Here is a 16,998-nt window from a genome sequence, read left to right on the forward strand (position 1 = left end):
GGGGTGGATGGGACACGAGACACTCAACTTTAGCCTCTCTACAGAAACATCCATAAGGACCAATCCTCACAGCATTTGCAAATGGATTTATGGCATCGGTATGACACGCTGAGAGCAGCCCTCTTCTATTTTGAGATGCCCCTTACAGTTCCTATTCCCAGTGAAGCACAGCACCACTCCAGTCTCTACTTCTGATATCTTCCTTTCTTAAATCTTACACAGCCCAACATGAACTGACTTGAACTGTGCCAACAGTTAAACGCATTGTTGGCTAAAGCCTGGGACTTAACTCAGGAGTGACCTGAACTTCTTGATCCAGAGGGATGCTTTTAAAAGTCTACAACAATCACGAGAACCACCTACACATACACACCCACCTCTGTAGCCAGCTCTTGAAACCAAGACATCTTCTCCAGCAGTGACAGAATAAGAATATCCACCAGAAAAGCCTGACCTGCTTCCTTAATATCCCCTCCTGAGATCAATGAGCAAAATCTTTCATTTATTAAACAAAAAATAATGAAAGGTGATTTTTCCTGACCACCAGCATACAGGAAAATGGAGGATGGAGGAGACACAAAGCCTTACATTTATTGTCAGCTGTTGATTTGGTTAATGCTGATCATACCAAGAAGGAAAGATTTCTGACATGTATTTGAAGAGCACTGTTTAGGTGGTCATGCTCCTTTGTGAAGATCAGGCAACTTTCCAAACCATCTAGCTCACGCTACAGATTTGACATGTGCCACATGTAGGAAGCAGGACTTCTTTCTCACCCTAAGCTGCTAGACTTTCCCATGGCACAAGGTGGCCTTCCCATGCAGGCAGGAGTTTATGCCCCATTTATCCTGCAGCCACTGGTATTACTCAATTCATTCCCAGGCGATTCCTTCCCTCCATCCACATTCAGTCAGATCCTTCAGCACAGAGAAGATCCAAAATAACTAAATTTAAGCAAGAAGCCTAACTTTGGTATCAAAAAACATCTCCAGGTACCCAAATGACAGGTGCTGACCCAGGAGCTTGAGTTACCTATACAGAGACTTTCAGGTACTGAAGCCTTGCCCTAGCCAGAACGTCCCACGCACCTTGTTAGTGGTTCATCAAGAATGAAAGGGAAGATCAATTTTCCACCTCCATTAAGTTTCCCTGATGATTTCAGAGAGCCCTGAGGAAGGCAATGGTCCCAAAGCACCCAAAACCTTTGGGATGAGTTGTGGATCCAAGGATGCATGTATAAATGGGACACTGTTGCTCCTGGCACTCAGGATTAGATGACAATTAAAACTAGGCTGATTTTTTAAGACCCTCATCCTTTTCAACAACCACAGCCAAGTTCTTATGTCAGATGAGCAGACACTTTGCTATCAAAAGCTGGACACTTGGGAACTGGGACACAGCAGCAGGAACAATATTTGAGAAACAGGACCCCAAGAAATCCTGCACACTCCTCCTCATCTAATCATGAGACAGCACTCAACAACACACAGAGGACTTGGGTGTTTGGGATATTTTTTGTATGTTTTTAAACTGGGAGTCATTAAGAAAATGAACATTAGAGCATTTCATAGCTGAAATTGTGTTTGTTGTTTGGGTTTTGAAGCCCTAGTATTCATACCCAGCTACAATAGCAACTAGGTATGCAATGGTTTCCACCTATAGAGGAGAGGAAGCAGTCAAGCAGATGCCTACACTACAGGACTGCTAGGGCAGGATCAGACGTTAGGACCAGATCACAACATCCAGAGTCCTCTTCTCACCTGCAGTCTCCACTATTGCCTTTGCACGGTACAGCCTGTCCCCTCACAAAAGACAATATTTCCCTGCCACCAGCCTCCCTTCAAGAGTCATAAAGAGCTAAAAATGCTGTCTGGACTTCGGACTAATGATCCTGCCTGGCTTTGATAAAGCCCTGGGTGTGATGAGAAAGCATAGCTCCCTTTCACGTGGGATAGTCACTTTTACTTTACAGCTGCACAACTTCAGGGCCTGCAGGCCAGGGAGATGTAAGCATCCTCAGATGATGTCTGACACTCCTCTCTTTGTGAACAAAAAGCTTCAAAGAAGCATAAACAGGCATGAAACATGGAAAGCAGCACAAGATAGAAATCTGAATAAATGCTTTTGTTTCATCTCTCTTTGGAGAAAAGCTATTTGTCTCTGCCTCAACTTTCTGGCTTCTTGCTGTGCGGTATCATCATTTATCAGTTCACATACCAGGTATTCAATACCTTGAAGTCACTTCTAATAAAGTAAGAGAGAAGCACGTCAATCTCATTATCTGTTTGCCCTTGAGAAGTACTCTGACCTGAAACGTTCAGATTGCCACAACCAGAGCAGAGCCATGCTTAAAGGATAACTTCTGCCAGGGAAGGGCCATCCCCACCCGCAGGTCCTCTGAGGGTCTGTGACCATCTGTAGCCTTCCTCTAAGCACAGCCCTGAGTCCTCCTCTGCTCAGGAAAGTCTCCTTCTAATTTAGCAGCCAGCCACACAATTACACACCCACCTGCTTAACTCAACCTGCCTCTACCCACCCCCACCAAAATGAATGTACAAAAGCCACTATAAGTAACAAAAAAAAAGACAAGCCCTAATTAACACTCCAACAGGCTCAGCACAGCCTGGGACCGCCTTTGCCAGGTGAAACAAGCCCAGAGGGAAAGCAAGCTCCAGTCCCAAGGAACCTGCTGCCCCACTGGGCAAAACTGGCTGTAATAGTGCATAAAAAGAAACAGGGACATTTGCCAAGGTGGGTTTAGAACCCACAAATCCTTCCTCCTTGTCCAGCATCATCTTCTTTGAAGGAAACTGCTTCTTCATCTCCCTAAGAGCCCAGATGGCCAAGGGACAGAAAATAGAAGAACTTCAAACTATTTTTGACTGTTCAAACTGAGACCTCACACACCCTCTTTGCTTCCAGTTACTAATTAGTCATTTTCTCTGCCTCAAAAAAAAAGTATTTGGTTACTTGCCTTCCTCCATTACTGCCCCCATACACCAGCCAGATCACTGGTTAACACTTTGCATTCAGGAAAACATGTAAATTCCCTTTGCCTTGTCCAATTTTTTTATCTGATTTTATTTTGGAAGGTACCCTCAGCTTTTCTGAGCCAGCAAGTATCCATCCATCATTGGAGCATAAAAGAAATTGAAAACAAGGATCAGCTCCATTAAATTCTACAGAGGCTTTGCTCTTCGCATGACTCATGCACAATGCTAATAGCAATAAGCCTTAGTCCATCACCACCCATACTGTATAACCATGCAGAGAGGCTTACTTGTTTGCCTTGTGACAATTAACCACGATGAAGCTTGTCCCTCTCAAAGTATTCATTTTCCCAACTGCTGTTGCTGCTCAGCTTTGCTTTCTAGCACAGAAGTGTCAAAAGTTCCGTGTCAGAAAAGCAGGGAGAAATCTGCATTTCCCTGCTCCTAGCCCCTTTATTCCCTATGAGTCTAGATCTAAAGCTTACAATCAAAGCACTGAGCATACTGTCTAAAGTGATGCTGGCAGGACATCCAAGGGGGTTTATTTCAAATTATACTGATCTATGGTTATTTGCAGGTGGCAAGACTGAGGTGTTCTGGGGAGTACACAAGAGCCAGTCACATAGGACCCTCAAGGGCTTTTGAATGCCCAGGAACATGCACGTGCAGAAAAAAAAAAATGCTAGAGACTATAGACATCTATGTATATTTGACAACTTTAAGAATTCCAGCCCTCAACCAGGCACCCACTTCTCAAATACTTTCATGGTCACATCTCACCCCACACCCTGTCCAGGAGGTACCTCCACCTTGGAAGATCAGAGGTGATGTGCAGACCGGGCTAGATGGATCCTATGCCTCCCCCTTTGACAGTCATCACTGCAACCAAGGTTGCTGCTGCTCCTCATACACTGCACCAGGAATAGCATCTCAGACTGCCCACATACTAGGATGTTCCTGGTAACTAGCAAAGCTAACATCAAGGATGAACAGGTCTTTATTATGCTACTAAATGAGTTACCTTCCAAATTATTAGCATCACCAGGAGCTAGGAGCACATTTCTCAGTCATGCAGACAATCAAGATAATTCTAGCTTTTGTAATTTGTTCCCAACAGCCTGAGACATCAGTAACAGCACAGAGACTTTGTGCACATCATTTGGCAGCTCCAGGCCTGGCACATGCTGTCTCTGCCAGTCCCACCCAGCTGATCCAACTGGCTCAAGAAGCTACCAGGACTCTTCGAGAGTGTTTAATCCAGGCCGACTGAAAGCCAAAAAAATTAACTCTGCTCATAAAGGACAGAGCATGATCCTTTCTAGTGCTCCATTTATTTTTACCAGCCGTTAGCAACTCTTGGTGTTGGACAAACACTGCACACAGTTGTGGTCACTGTCCCCAAGAGGATAAGACAGAACTAGGAAAGGACCAGAGCAACAATACAGGTCAGAGGTGCACAGAAAAACTCTCAGATCAAGGGAGGTTGGGCAGCATACATTTCTGACTGAGGTAAAGCTGGAGATTCATAAAACCATAAGCATGCAGAAAAGAAATTATTTTTCTCTAGATATTGCCATACAAAATCTAGAAAGCACCAATAGAAGTCTCAGCGATGATGAAAGGGATCAGCAGCACCTTTTCTTTTGGTATGTAATTAAACCGTGAGACCCATTACCCAGGATATGATGAAGCCAAAGTATAAACAGGCTCCAAAACACAACCAAGGAGTAAAGTCCCCTTTGACCACACAGTTAAAAGGCATCAGATCCATATTTTTTCTCGAAAATCCTTAGACATCTGAATTTTGGGTATCAGGGAGATAAGGATCATTTTATCCATGCCTTGCTCTCCATTCTTCCCCTTAGCAGCCACCCTAATACACCAACTCCAGCTAGAGAGGATGTCTATAGTTTAAACCAGTACAGCATTTTGTCAGGCAACTGCATCCAAAGCCCAGGACACCAGGAGAAATCTTCCCATGAACTCCAACAGGAACAGGTATGAGCCCTTGAGGCCCTGAATCCAGTCTCATAGCTCTATCCACAGCCATGTGAGGGGTTGTTGGATGTAGGGAGGACTTTGTTCCCAAGACAGTTCTGGATTTCTGAGGTTCCTACCCCAAGACAGGTTGTGGCAACAGAGTAAGAAGTCCCTTTTCTACCATTTGGGAAAAGTGCATTAAGATCATCTAGTCCCAGACCAGTTGAGAAATTGCATTTTTGTGTGATTTAGAGCTGCTAATGGGTGATGTCATCACTGGAGCAAATGCAATCCCATAAAAATGTGAAAATAAAATCATCAAGAGCTATAAAATATATGTGTCTGTCCACAATAGCAACAGGCACATCACAGCAGGGCAGCTTTCCTCGATACTCATATACAACTGGAGGAGTTCACGAGAAATAACTAAAAAAATTACAGAAGAGACAAAATCTTTCAAGAAGCAGAAATCTATTATTTTCCCAGGCCTTTATTAATAGCAAATCAGCATGCTTCCTTGAAAGTAAATGAGAAAAAGGCACCACGGCAGTACTGTGGAAAGAAACTGAGGGAGTGTTTTCTGGAACAACAAACCAAGCCATTTTGGGCCACTATCTGTTAGACTCCAGTTTAGCTCAATAGGATATTGATCCTGGCTGCATATAACACAGCCCTGATTCATTTTCTGATTAACAAGTTCTAGTGTCTGATTTTGACAAACAAATGTCCATTGTTGCAGGTAAATAAAATACATATTTATCAATAATACCAGTGTGCAGGCACCGAGTAGCAAAAAAGGGGGTTAGAAAAAACAGATGGAAAGGGTTACTGCATGATCACTGTAATATTTACATAAGGGTGAGTTCAATAAATGCAGAGCCTTCCCCCACAGCCTCCTCCAAAACACACCCAGACACTGGCTGGCCTTCTTCCTACGGAAACAGCTAACAAGAGCAAAGTTGCTCTTTGCTTTTATGGGTTTTAGCTAAAAGCTGAAAATAAGATCAGATTTTCTGACATCCACCGTTTACCTTAATAAAAATGTGCACTCAACAGGATTAGCAGGTATACAACTCTGCATGTGGTATCATGAAATGCATTTTCATGATCTTTCATGCTTACACAGAAGCAGGAGAAATCAAAATCCCTCTATAATATTGAAGATCAATGTGAAACTGAGCTTAGGAACTGAACACTGAACACTGCCTGGGAAACATGAAGTAACATTTTCCAGTAGAAATCTTGCACATATGGCAAAGAAAAGCTTTTGATAGAGTAGTAAAATGATATTTCAAAAACTGATGTCCTACCTATCTATATTTATAAGAACACATTAAGTATGAGTTTAGCACTGTCCTTTTATATTATTCTCTAATAAATTTCAAAAAAAGGATCAAGTAGGTTTTGTAACACACAGATCTGAGACTGTGGCCCACAGAAATTAAAATTAAGGTCCCACCTGTGTCACAGAATCATCTAGGTTGGAAAAGACCTTGAAGATCATCTAGTCCAACCATTTACCTAACATTAACAGTTCCCAGCCCCACCATCTCCCTCAGCCCCAAGTCGACCTGACTCTTCAACCCCTCCAGGGATGGGGACTCCCCCCCTGCCCTGGGCAGCCCATTCCAACGCCCAACTACCCCTTCTAGAAAGAAATACTTCCTGACATCTAGGCTAAACCTTCCCTGGCGCAACTTGAGGCCTTTACCTCTTGTCCTGGTGCTGGTTCCTTGGCTCCAGAGACTCATCCCCCCTCTCTGCACCCTCCTGTCAGGGAGTTGCAGAGGGCCAGGAGGTCTCCCCTCAGCCTCCTCTTCTCCAGACTGAACCCCCCCAGTTCCCTCAGCCGCTCCCCATCAGTCCTGTGCTCCAGACCCTGCCCCAGCTCCATTGCCCTTCTCTGGACATGCTCGAGTCAATCAATGGCCTTTTTGGGGTGAGGGGCCCCCCAAAACTGAACCAGTAATCAAGATGCGGCCTCACCAGTGCCAAGAGTACAGAGGTGAGATCCCTTGTCCCTGCTGGCCACGCTAGTGCTGACACAAGCCAGGATGCCATTGGCCTTCTTGGCCACCCGGGCACACTGCTGGCTCATATTCAGCCCGCTGTTGATCAACCCCCCCCAGGTCCCTCTCTGACTGGCAGCTCTCCAGACACTCCTCCCCAAGCCTGTAGCGCTGCTGGGGGTTGTTGTGGCCAAAGTGCAGCCCCCGGTATTTGCCCTCAGTGATACTCAATAAGGACTCAAGGTGTCACCACCTTGCAGCCCCTCCCTGGAGAAACAGCTGAGTTTGTCAGTAGTAAATCTTCATCCTCAGCAACCTGCCTTTAAACTCTCAATGCAGAAATGCCAGTATGATGTCTGTCTCCAGTAAATGGCCTTGCTCAGACTTCCCCTTGTTAGCTGAGCTAGGGCAGGCAATAGGCAGATGCAATGATTTCTGGCCAGTGAAGGAAGCCCAAGAAAGAGGAGCTCCTGCTTTCTAGCAGAGACCCATGGCAACACAGGAGTGAGCTAAGAACATAATACGAATCTAAGAAATTCAGAGCAAAACACAACAGGCTACAGAGAAAACACTAATTCAATCCCCTGTGTGATACTAGGGATCTTTCAACATTATTTCTCTACTATAGGTCCCTCCACCTCATTACTGGGTTTGGAAATACATCCCCAGATTCAGAAAAGCATTTATCTAACCAAGCACATGAGTAACCCTGTTATTTTCAGTAGGGCTCCCCCCAGACACCAAAAATTGGGCTCAAACTCAAGCATTTTGCTAATCCAGCCCTTGAATTACAGGATTAGAGTTCTGTGAATTTCCTCAGTGGAGATGACTCTTGGACTTAATGTCAACCAGTTTACACTTTGCCTTCCCTGCATTGCCCGCCTGGTGGGAAGTCCATGTACAAGACAATTTCAATACAGCCCAGCTAGTATCACCCTTGGAAACCAACAGCTTTGACGTTAACAGGATTGTACTTCAAAAAGAATATGCGTGTTTGCAGATGGCAACAGGGTTCCTTATTACAGCTGTCTAATCAAGCCGATATTCCGCAATTATGCTCAGAGATCAAACAGAGCTGCAAACAGTGCTCACAATAAAACCGGCACCAGTAAGATGCTGGTGTCATGCCTGTAGCATCAACATTTGGTTCTGATTCCACAAACACAGCACGCATACGCGATGTTTCAGCTACTGTTGTAAAACTTCGAACATCTCAGTCACAGCTACAGAATTTTTTTAAAAACTGTCTATTTTGATTCTTGGCCTGTGTTTATAAAAAAAAAAAACAACAACAACAACAAAAAACAAATCTAAAACATGCTTAAAAAAATAGCAGTATGGCTATAATTCAGGAGAGCTTTTATGTATAACCTTAAGTACAGAGTCACTGGAGTCAGCTGAATTCAAACGTGTACTTGAATGCTTTGCTGAAGGATAAATTAAACCACATGCCAAAGTCCTTTCCAGAATCAGGGCCTTTATTTTATCTTTTAAATACACAAAAGGGCATAGTGTTAACTAGGAATCAGAACATACCATCGGTGCAAATAATTGTAGCATCTGTGCTAATTCTCTTTTCATCCTGGTACCCCCTATGCTTCCAAGTATGTAAATCTGATTCTCCTTGTGGCTCCGCTGAAGTTTCTATTGATTAAATACCCAGCCCCAGCAGCAGGAGAATCAAGCTCTGCATATTTATTTTCTTCCTCTCAATACATAAAGAATTCCCTTTGGCCTCTCAATTGCTATATCACATGGTACTCTGAATGCAAATAGAATTACAGTGATAATGTATCTAATGAATACATTTGTATATGTATGCAAGCATTTTCCTAATAACATCCTGCTCTACACCACTAAGCAGACCAAAGAATATATATATTCGTCACACACAGTAGCAGAGAAGGTGTGTGAAGTGAGTTCATATTAATAACAAGAGCCAGATTGCAGTCTTCTGGGGAAAAAAACCCAACTGAAATCCTTCCAAGATGAAGGCTGCAAGATCAGGACCTCACGCAGACCTTTTGAACATTTCCGTTGGAGCTTTAAAGCACAATTTGTAGACCATAAGCGTTAATGTTTATGTTTACATTATCCACTAGGATTACACTACATTTATATAAATAGATAAATAGATGTAGAAACAGTTGCAAAGTATAACATAAAAACATTTTAGGTATTTCCCAGAAAGAAATTAGCAATATCATTTCAAACCAGGGTACAAAATGCCCAGGCAACATTTTCAGCGCCATCCTTTATAACATTCATTCTCTTTGAATTATTCTTAGAAAAGGTATTTTATAGCAGACCAAATTCTTTTTTGCAAAAACTTCACTGATTTCAGAGTTGTAATAGCTTAAAAATGGGATGCATTTAATTCATTAGCTCATTCCATGTTGACTTTAAAAGTCATCCTGTAATGTCAGAAGACAGATTGATTTAAATCAGGTTCAAGTACCTACTGGCAATTAGAACCTGCAAAGTCCAAGAAATGTCAGTAAGCGTCTCGATAAGATACATGCCAGCACATATACAAATAAATATCCTCAAAACCTCTTTTCAGTTGGTTCAAACAACAGTTTGGAAGTGTCTCATTCAGCACAATAGCCATTATTTAAGGACAACAAGGTCAGAAATACAGTTTTTTAATACTATTTCACTGAAACCACTCCCACTGCAACCCACGGTTAAAAACCAACACAAACCAAAACAAGAGCCCCCCTTAAACTCTAGTCATGAGGAGGTCACTTACCCTGTGAGGACCACAACAAAATCCATCACATTCCAACCGTTTCGGAGGTAAGAACCTTTATGAAAAACAAACCCCAGAGCGATGATTTTTATACCAGCTTCAAAACAAAATATTCCAATAAAGTACGGCTCAGTGTCATCCTGGAAAAGAATAAAAATCAAAGGTGTCAAGGAGATAGCTATGCTTCTGCACTGATAGAGAGAATCATATAAACTACATGCACCAACTTCATGCCCTTTTCAGTTCTCTGAGCAGAGTTGAAAGCAAAAGTTTTAAGTTTACTGGAACTAAGCACAGAGAGAATGTAATTATTTTTTCTCTGAAAGTAAATTTGTTTTTTCACATTGGAAATTCTATTTGTCTTTGATCATTTCACTCCACACTTTCCACCTTTACTCAATATTCTGGAGGGAATTTTAATACTGAAATTTTGCTCTAAGGGTATTGTTTATACTTGAGATCATATATTTCTGTAGTTATTGACAAGGAAGAAAACGTGCTTTACAATTCATCCAGGAAACTGAAACAAGAGGATATCTTGGGCAGTAACAGTCAGCACAGCAAGCTTGCAAACACTGGAAGGAAATTATTTATTTATCATTTATTCCCGCAGTTCTTCCTTTACTCTTTCTCCTCCGTTTTCCCAATTTCCACAGCTGCAGCCTCAATTGTTTTCCTTTCACTGTGGATCTGATCCAGGGAGAAATTCCCACTCCCTTCCACTGACAGCAGCAGCAGTAAGGTTTATGTCTCAGGCCCATGGTGCAGACTAAAGCATACCCTGGGATCACAGCTTCATGTCCTAGCTCACTAGATAGAAAAGTCAGACTTAGTCTCCACAGTTTTACTAAACTATCTTTTTTCATCTGTGGCATGAGATCCCTCAGTATTATGCTTTATTGATAAGACTTTAAACACAAATTCAATGCCAAATTGAAGCATTCACATTTGGAAGAAAGATGTGGGTAAGAAGCAGGAACAAAGCAAGAGGTGAAAGCAATGGCCATCAATTTTAAGAACCTGTAGCCAGTTTCCAAATGTGCCTTAGATCCCAGATTTCAGCTGAAGTCAATGGAAGTAAAGCAGCCCTACCCAGAAGGAAGCAAACTCCCAAATTAAGAGATTAGAAATATTTATTCCAGTGGCTTCGGCATTTCTGACCATCAGAGCTAAAGAGTTGAGCTGCTGTTTGATGCACAGTTGTTCACATTTTGCAACTCTACTAATGACAAAGTGTGATTTTAGTTCTCTTATACAGAAAGAACATGGATGTCAAGCCTTGTGGCCACAGAACAAGGAGAGAAGCAGTTTTGATACAAGAATTTATTCTACAAGCACAGCAATGCTTGCTCAACTCTGACCTAGCACTGCCACACAGCCTCATGCTTTAGGCACAGTACTTGTTACACAAAGCCAGGTTTTTCACACCTAGAAGACCAATATAATATCATACCCCTCCCAAAAATGCTTACGCACTTAGCAAATCGATGTATGTCACTGAAGATGCCTCCAAACTGTTGGAAATTACTACTTCTGGACAGGCTTTTCCATCAGCGGTTGAATTAAAGTTTTGTTTCCTTCAAAACAGCACCCCACATTCCTACACACCTCAGTGACCCCAGCTCCTCCATGTACCTCATCTTTCACCCTCTATCATCTCTACTCTCCTCCACCTTTCCTAACCTCACAGCCCCAGTAACTCCACCTCCCATTCCCCTACAGCCAGGCAAGGTGACCAGTCTGTAGTGACTGGCCAGACAGCAAAACAGAGCAGGCGACTTTCAAGATCACCTTTGGCTGAAACAGAGGGAAAAAAAAAAACAAACAAAACCAAACAAACAAAAACCACAAAAAAAAACCCAAACCCAAAAAAACCAAACCACGACCAAAAAAAAAAAAAAAAACCAACCAAAACCAAACCAACTTGCTTCCCCTCAAGCCAAGGAGCTGTTTTCAGACAGCAGCACCTCCAAGCACTCTGCCCCTCCACAGGGCTTCACTGACACTGCTTAGAGGATACAGAAGCTATCACTGACTGACTGAGAAACTTCCAGCTACCCATCTCAGTGCAGTTTACCTACAGACACCACTGGGAAGGCCATCAGACCTTTTATAACCTTCAGCAGAAACCTTACAATAAGAGTCTTGTTCTATCAGTTTCTCCACAGCAAGAGCTAGAGGCATCCCAGGGCTCCAACCCAGCACAGAAAACAGGGAAAAAGGAAGAGGGGTTCAGAAATCATCATATGTGATTTTAGGAGAAGCTACTGTACTGCTCCTCTGCTTTCTCTTTTGCATACAAGGAGCACTCTAAGAGCCTAGTCTGCCTGCTCTTCAAACCCACAACACCGTCTAGTCCAACAAATATACATAATCTTTGAAAACAAAGGCCTCCCAGCCCATCCTATATTTCCATCCCACAGCTACTAACATGCCTCTAAAAATAGCTCTTCTAGCACACACACACAAAATATACCTTTACCCACATATACTCCCCCTCATTACTCCCTCACTTCCTGGAAGCCTTGTATCTACTCTGCTACCAGTCGTTTGCTCAATCTAGGTCAGGTGCCTTGTGATTACAGCTCCCAGCTTTAAAGAACCAGGCTTCAGGTACTCAAGGCTTCGATAGAAAATTTCCCAAAGCTAGGACTACACAAATCTCTTAGGAAGTAGGTCAAAGAAGTTCTTGTCAGCTTCTAGGGAAGCAGGAAGGCTCACAGATGGGCTTGGGTATTTATTACAAAGAAAAACTGTCATCTATAGGGTTGGCAGTGAGTAGCTGGGGAATAAGAGCGGGTAGAAAGAGGGTCTCTTCTAAAGCCTGTCTAAATTTACATTAATTTAGCCTAAGAATCAGGACATTAACAACAGGATAGAAGAATAAGATTTATGCCCCATTAAGTAGTGGGGCCTGCTGCTGAAGAAAAGGATTCACATGACTGGATGTGATGGAAGGAGCCGGAGGGCAGGGACATGTGTGACATGCTCGGTGCAGCTCTGAAATGACACTGCTGTTGTCTCAGAGCTCCTGCTGCCAGGGAATCCTGCAGCCCCCTTCAGACAGGAGGCTGCATTGCTGCTTGGTTCAGGACTGGGAGAGCAGGTGACAATGAGTGTCAGTGTGTGTGCTTGGAAGGAGGGTGGAGAATTCGGGCGGCAGCCAGATTTGTGCCAGCAGGTTTTTTACTGTGGACACAGCAAAGCTTGAGAATGGGCCAAACACACATTTCATCAGTATGTTTCAGATCAGAAACAACTTTTGAGTCTGGAAAGTCATCACTATTTCTAGTCCACGTCCTAGTGTCTTTACTTGGCCTTTGGATGTGACAGGATTGATAGGTTTGGGTGTGCAAAGGTTAATATGAACACCTCACACACAACCGCACAAAGTGCCTGTGGATAGGATAAAGAATCAAATCCTTTAGTAAAGTGCAAAAGCTGTTATGCTGAATATCTGAGAAAAGTTATATTCTGCCCTCACATCAAAAACATACAGGGGAGTCGAACACTCAGAACCCTACAGTGGCATGCAGAAGAACATCCTGCAGATCCACTGGTGTCTTCAAACAGGGTGTGGCCCAGAGTGGGACACAAAATAGATTTCTTGGCCTGCAAGTTCTGTCAGGGTGGCGCAAATCTATGGTCTACTGAAACTTCTCATGAAAAACTGAGAACTTGGGAAGGAGACAAGGCGTGCCTCAGCCTGGACAGCCAAGAGCATTGTGAGCAAGGCATCCACTTGCAAGGCCGTTCAGGACTTAGATGTGAAGCTCACAGTCCCACATTCAGAGCTCTCACCACCAGGCTCTGGGCCACTCAGTACAACTCCCTCAGCATCTTTTCAGTTGGCATCACTCCAGTGTGTACAAACAATGCAATATTTATTGGGACACAGAGAGACTGACTCTACGAACTATTGGCTAAGGCACTCGGCTGATATGGACAGTAGCAAGTTTGTAGCATCTCTGTTCCAATGGATAATTACTGATGTGAAGTGAACACTTCCAGCAGCCAAAGCATGTGAGACTCCCAGCTCAGAGCAGGCAAGAGCCTAGGGTGTAGGTCATTCTGATGCTAGGGGAAGAATGAGCTTATTTCTCTTGCCTGAAGAGCAAGGACTTGAAATCAGTGTTCCAGTTCACCACTAAATGCTTCGACCACTAGGCTGGTGTTTTTTCAGAGCCCTGGTTTTGACCAGAATTTCCATCCTAGAGCCAAGTAATGCTTTTCTGTGCTACAAACTACCTACAGAAAATGGACAGAGACAGATTACTCATAACTCAGCCATTCCAGTTCTTGAAACACTGCATATACTGAGACATCATTTGCTCTTCCCATGTGCTTAATTAACCCTGCCTGATAAATAACGTGAGCACAGAAAACAGCCAAAAGAGATGGCACTGTGGGTTTGTATCTTGCATGTCTGGGGAGAAACATAGCAGCAAATTTTGATTAGAAGAGAATAATAATGAAAATGTTTGTATGGACTCCTCCATCTTTTTCTCAGCTTTAACAGTCAATCTTGAGATTTTTGTCTTTGTATCTGAGGCACAAAGTATGCAGGCAGCTTTGGTTTTCCCTCAACAATTCTGCCTACATCTCCCAGTCATAAAAGGCTTGTGATGTGCATCTCATATCCTTAAGATCTGCTTAACTCTTCAGTGGTGAGCTCTCACTCCAATTTGGAGATTTTAATGAGCCCAGGAGAAGGAAAGTTATATCCATAAATCATTAACAAAAAAAAAAAAAAAAAAAAAAAAAAAAAAGAAATAAAGCACCTGCTGTTCTGCATGGATTTATAATCTGGCTCAAAAAAATCTGTAAATCTATGGGGATGTTCACCCACTCTGGTTTAGTATGGATTTGTAACATATTCAATGAAACAACTTACAGTTCGCGAAGAGGAAGGAGCATTCTAAAGAGGTTTCAACTGAAAACCAGAATACAGTTTTTCTTATTCACAATGTTTAATCTTTCCAGCATGTGTTGAAAATAGAAAATACTTCATGATTTGTAAAAATTCTCAGTGTTATTGTACAATAAATCCCCTTATAGTTCAGAGCTACAAATGTGCTGTAGTTGAAATGGCTTCAGAATATCTGGCTCAAAGACAATGCTGCACAATGGTGTTTGGGACAAAAATCAGGGGTTAATCCTTCCTTCATCACCAAGGCAGAGCCAACAAGGTGGAGACTGTGCATTTAACTCATACAGTTATCTTACACTACTCAGTGGTAATGCCAGTGCCCCCCACTTTGGAATGATTTGGGCAGGAACTGAAGGGGGTGGGGGGGGTGGAGGGTGGTACTGGGTGCTGTAAAACAGAATTAATACAATGGGGAAAAGGAGCAATTATGAGCCTCCAGGATCTCCTTACAAATCTAGGGATCTAGAGGAACATGTTAACCAAAACTACTGCTGCTTAAAACCAACATATCACCAAAGGGTTACCAAGCCAGAACATCCACAAAACTACTTTTCCCCTTCACTAGTCCATATGTTCATAACTATGGAAGGTATTTCCCCAGCTCAGTCGCTACCCTGGGTCTAACCTTGTGCTTTGCTCACAAACCCAGGCTTGCCTTGCTAGCCAGTCCCAAAACATACAAAGACAAGTTTAACGGCAGAAAGATCAACATACATACGCTCTTAATTTTTTCCTCACCTCTTCTTAAGTAGAAATAATTCAAACAGAAATAGACTAAGCAAACACAATGTGGGTGGGCAGCCAGCATGAGCGGATACACTTCCAAACAGGCAGTATCAGCTAGCTGACCCTGAAGCTCTTTCTAGATCTATCACTTACACACTTTTCCTGTTTCTGAAGAATGAGATTGTGAGAGATGCCCACTGGTATGGACCAACCTTGGAAACTGAAGCAACCAGTGTTCAGAGGCTCTAGCTTTTGGCAGCAAGCCTAATATTCTCTTTGTTTGCATAATTTAATATTTACATGTAAACCACATACGGATCTATATTTATTCATCCTTTGAACATGCAGCAGGATTAATGCATTTAAGCATGAAAGATGTTCCAGATCATAACAGCAGGAGAAAAAACAAGCCAAATGTTATCCATTTTTTTTTTTCTACAGTGGTGAGAAATGGAAGAATGATTTTGAAGCTATTCTTATATTTTCTTTTGAAATAAGGTAATTGGCCTCATTACCATAAAGCCTGTGGGTAAATTGTTTTTCTCTGTAAGCTGTTGGGGGTTTTTGTTTGGTTTGGGTTTTTTGTTTGTTTGGTTGGTTGGTTGGGTTTGTTTGTTTGTTTGTTTGTTTGTTTGTTTTAAGGGCAATGTAATCATCTAAACACAAAGTTTGCTTTGTAGGGTCATTGATATATGCTGTAACAGGAAGATAGCTGAAAGACATACGAACCTAAAAGGTTACTCTGTTCTCCCACTTCCTGGGAAAATATCACAGAAGTTCATTTGATTCTAGAGACCATACTGAGCATTTGGCAGTCCCTTCCTGTCTTGGTTTATAGACAACCTAAGGTTGCTGCTCTTCTGATCATAATGTAAGGTACATCTCTTCTCCTGCAATTGGGCAGGGCTGGCTAGAGTGATGAAGCATTCTTGTGAAGATGGGATCGGGAGGCTAGAGTTATACTTGTTGTCACTGACTTATTTTCTCCAATTGTCAGGTCAATGACCATTTGTTTACATGGATCTTTAAAACAGGTACAAGCACTCACAATACTGGGTGGCTGTCTGCTTTTTTGTATTAGACCAGAAACAAAAAATGTAAATAAATTAATACAACTCACCAATCTCTCTGACATAGGTGTCTTGTCTCCATCCGGCAAATGTTGTTCCAGAGCCAGCACAATACAATTGGCTATGATTGTAGCTAAAATCATGTATTCAAATGGAGTGGGGGCCAGAAGTTAAAGAAGATGCTAGATAACACAAGGAGAACGTCATCCAAATACCATTTCTACCTAAACATTTATATTAATTGAGTATTCTAAGATGTCTCATCTTTTCTGAAGACATATAGTCTCCTTGACTTCCTCAGTTCTTTCTGGGGTGTCTTTGGAAGAAAAGTAGGAAATTGGCTTTCTTCTTTGAGAGAGTTAGTGACTTACACAGAATCTGAGCTGCTCAAGGAATTTGGGAGCAAGAAAGCAAAAGGTCCAAAGGAAACAAAAAGCTATTGATGATTATTTTTAAATGAGCCTGATAAAAGGAACTGCCTCAAAATAGATTATACAGTTGAATGCCATCTGCTGAATTGTTCTTCAGAAATCCCCCGTCA

General features: G+C 42.4%; 1 protein-coding gene across 14 annotated transcripts in view; it reads right to left on the reverse strand.

Annotated features, from left to right (window-relative positions):
* Window positions 1-16,608, reverse strand: part of CACNA1B (calcium voltage-gated channel subunit alpha1 B) — a 301,534-nt gene extending 284,926 nt beyond the window's left edge. For all 14 annotated transcript variants that reach the window (XM_026860253.1, XM_026860255.1, XM_026860252.1 and 11 more), the window contains exons 1-2: window positions 16,508-16,608; window positions 9,732-9,871 (exon numbers count right to left, since the gene is read on the reverse strand). In XM_026860253.1, the coding sequence (XP_026716054.1) occupies window positions 9,732-9,871; window positions 16,508-16,600 (233 nt within the window). In that variant the 5' untranslated portion in view covers window positions 16,601-16,608. The remainder of the gene's footprint in view (window positions 1-9,731; window positions 9,872-16,507) is intronic.
* Window positions 16,609-16,998: the final 390 nt, after the last annotated feature.

Source organism: Athene cunicularia, assembly GCF_003259725.1.
Source record: "Athene cunicularia isolate RWA chromosome 17 unlocalized genomic scaffold, athCun1 chr17_part1, whole genome shotgun sequence".
Taxonomy (NCBI): Eukaryota; Metazoa; Chordata; class Aves; order Strigiformes; family Strigidae; genus Athene; species Athene cunicularia.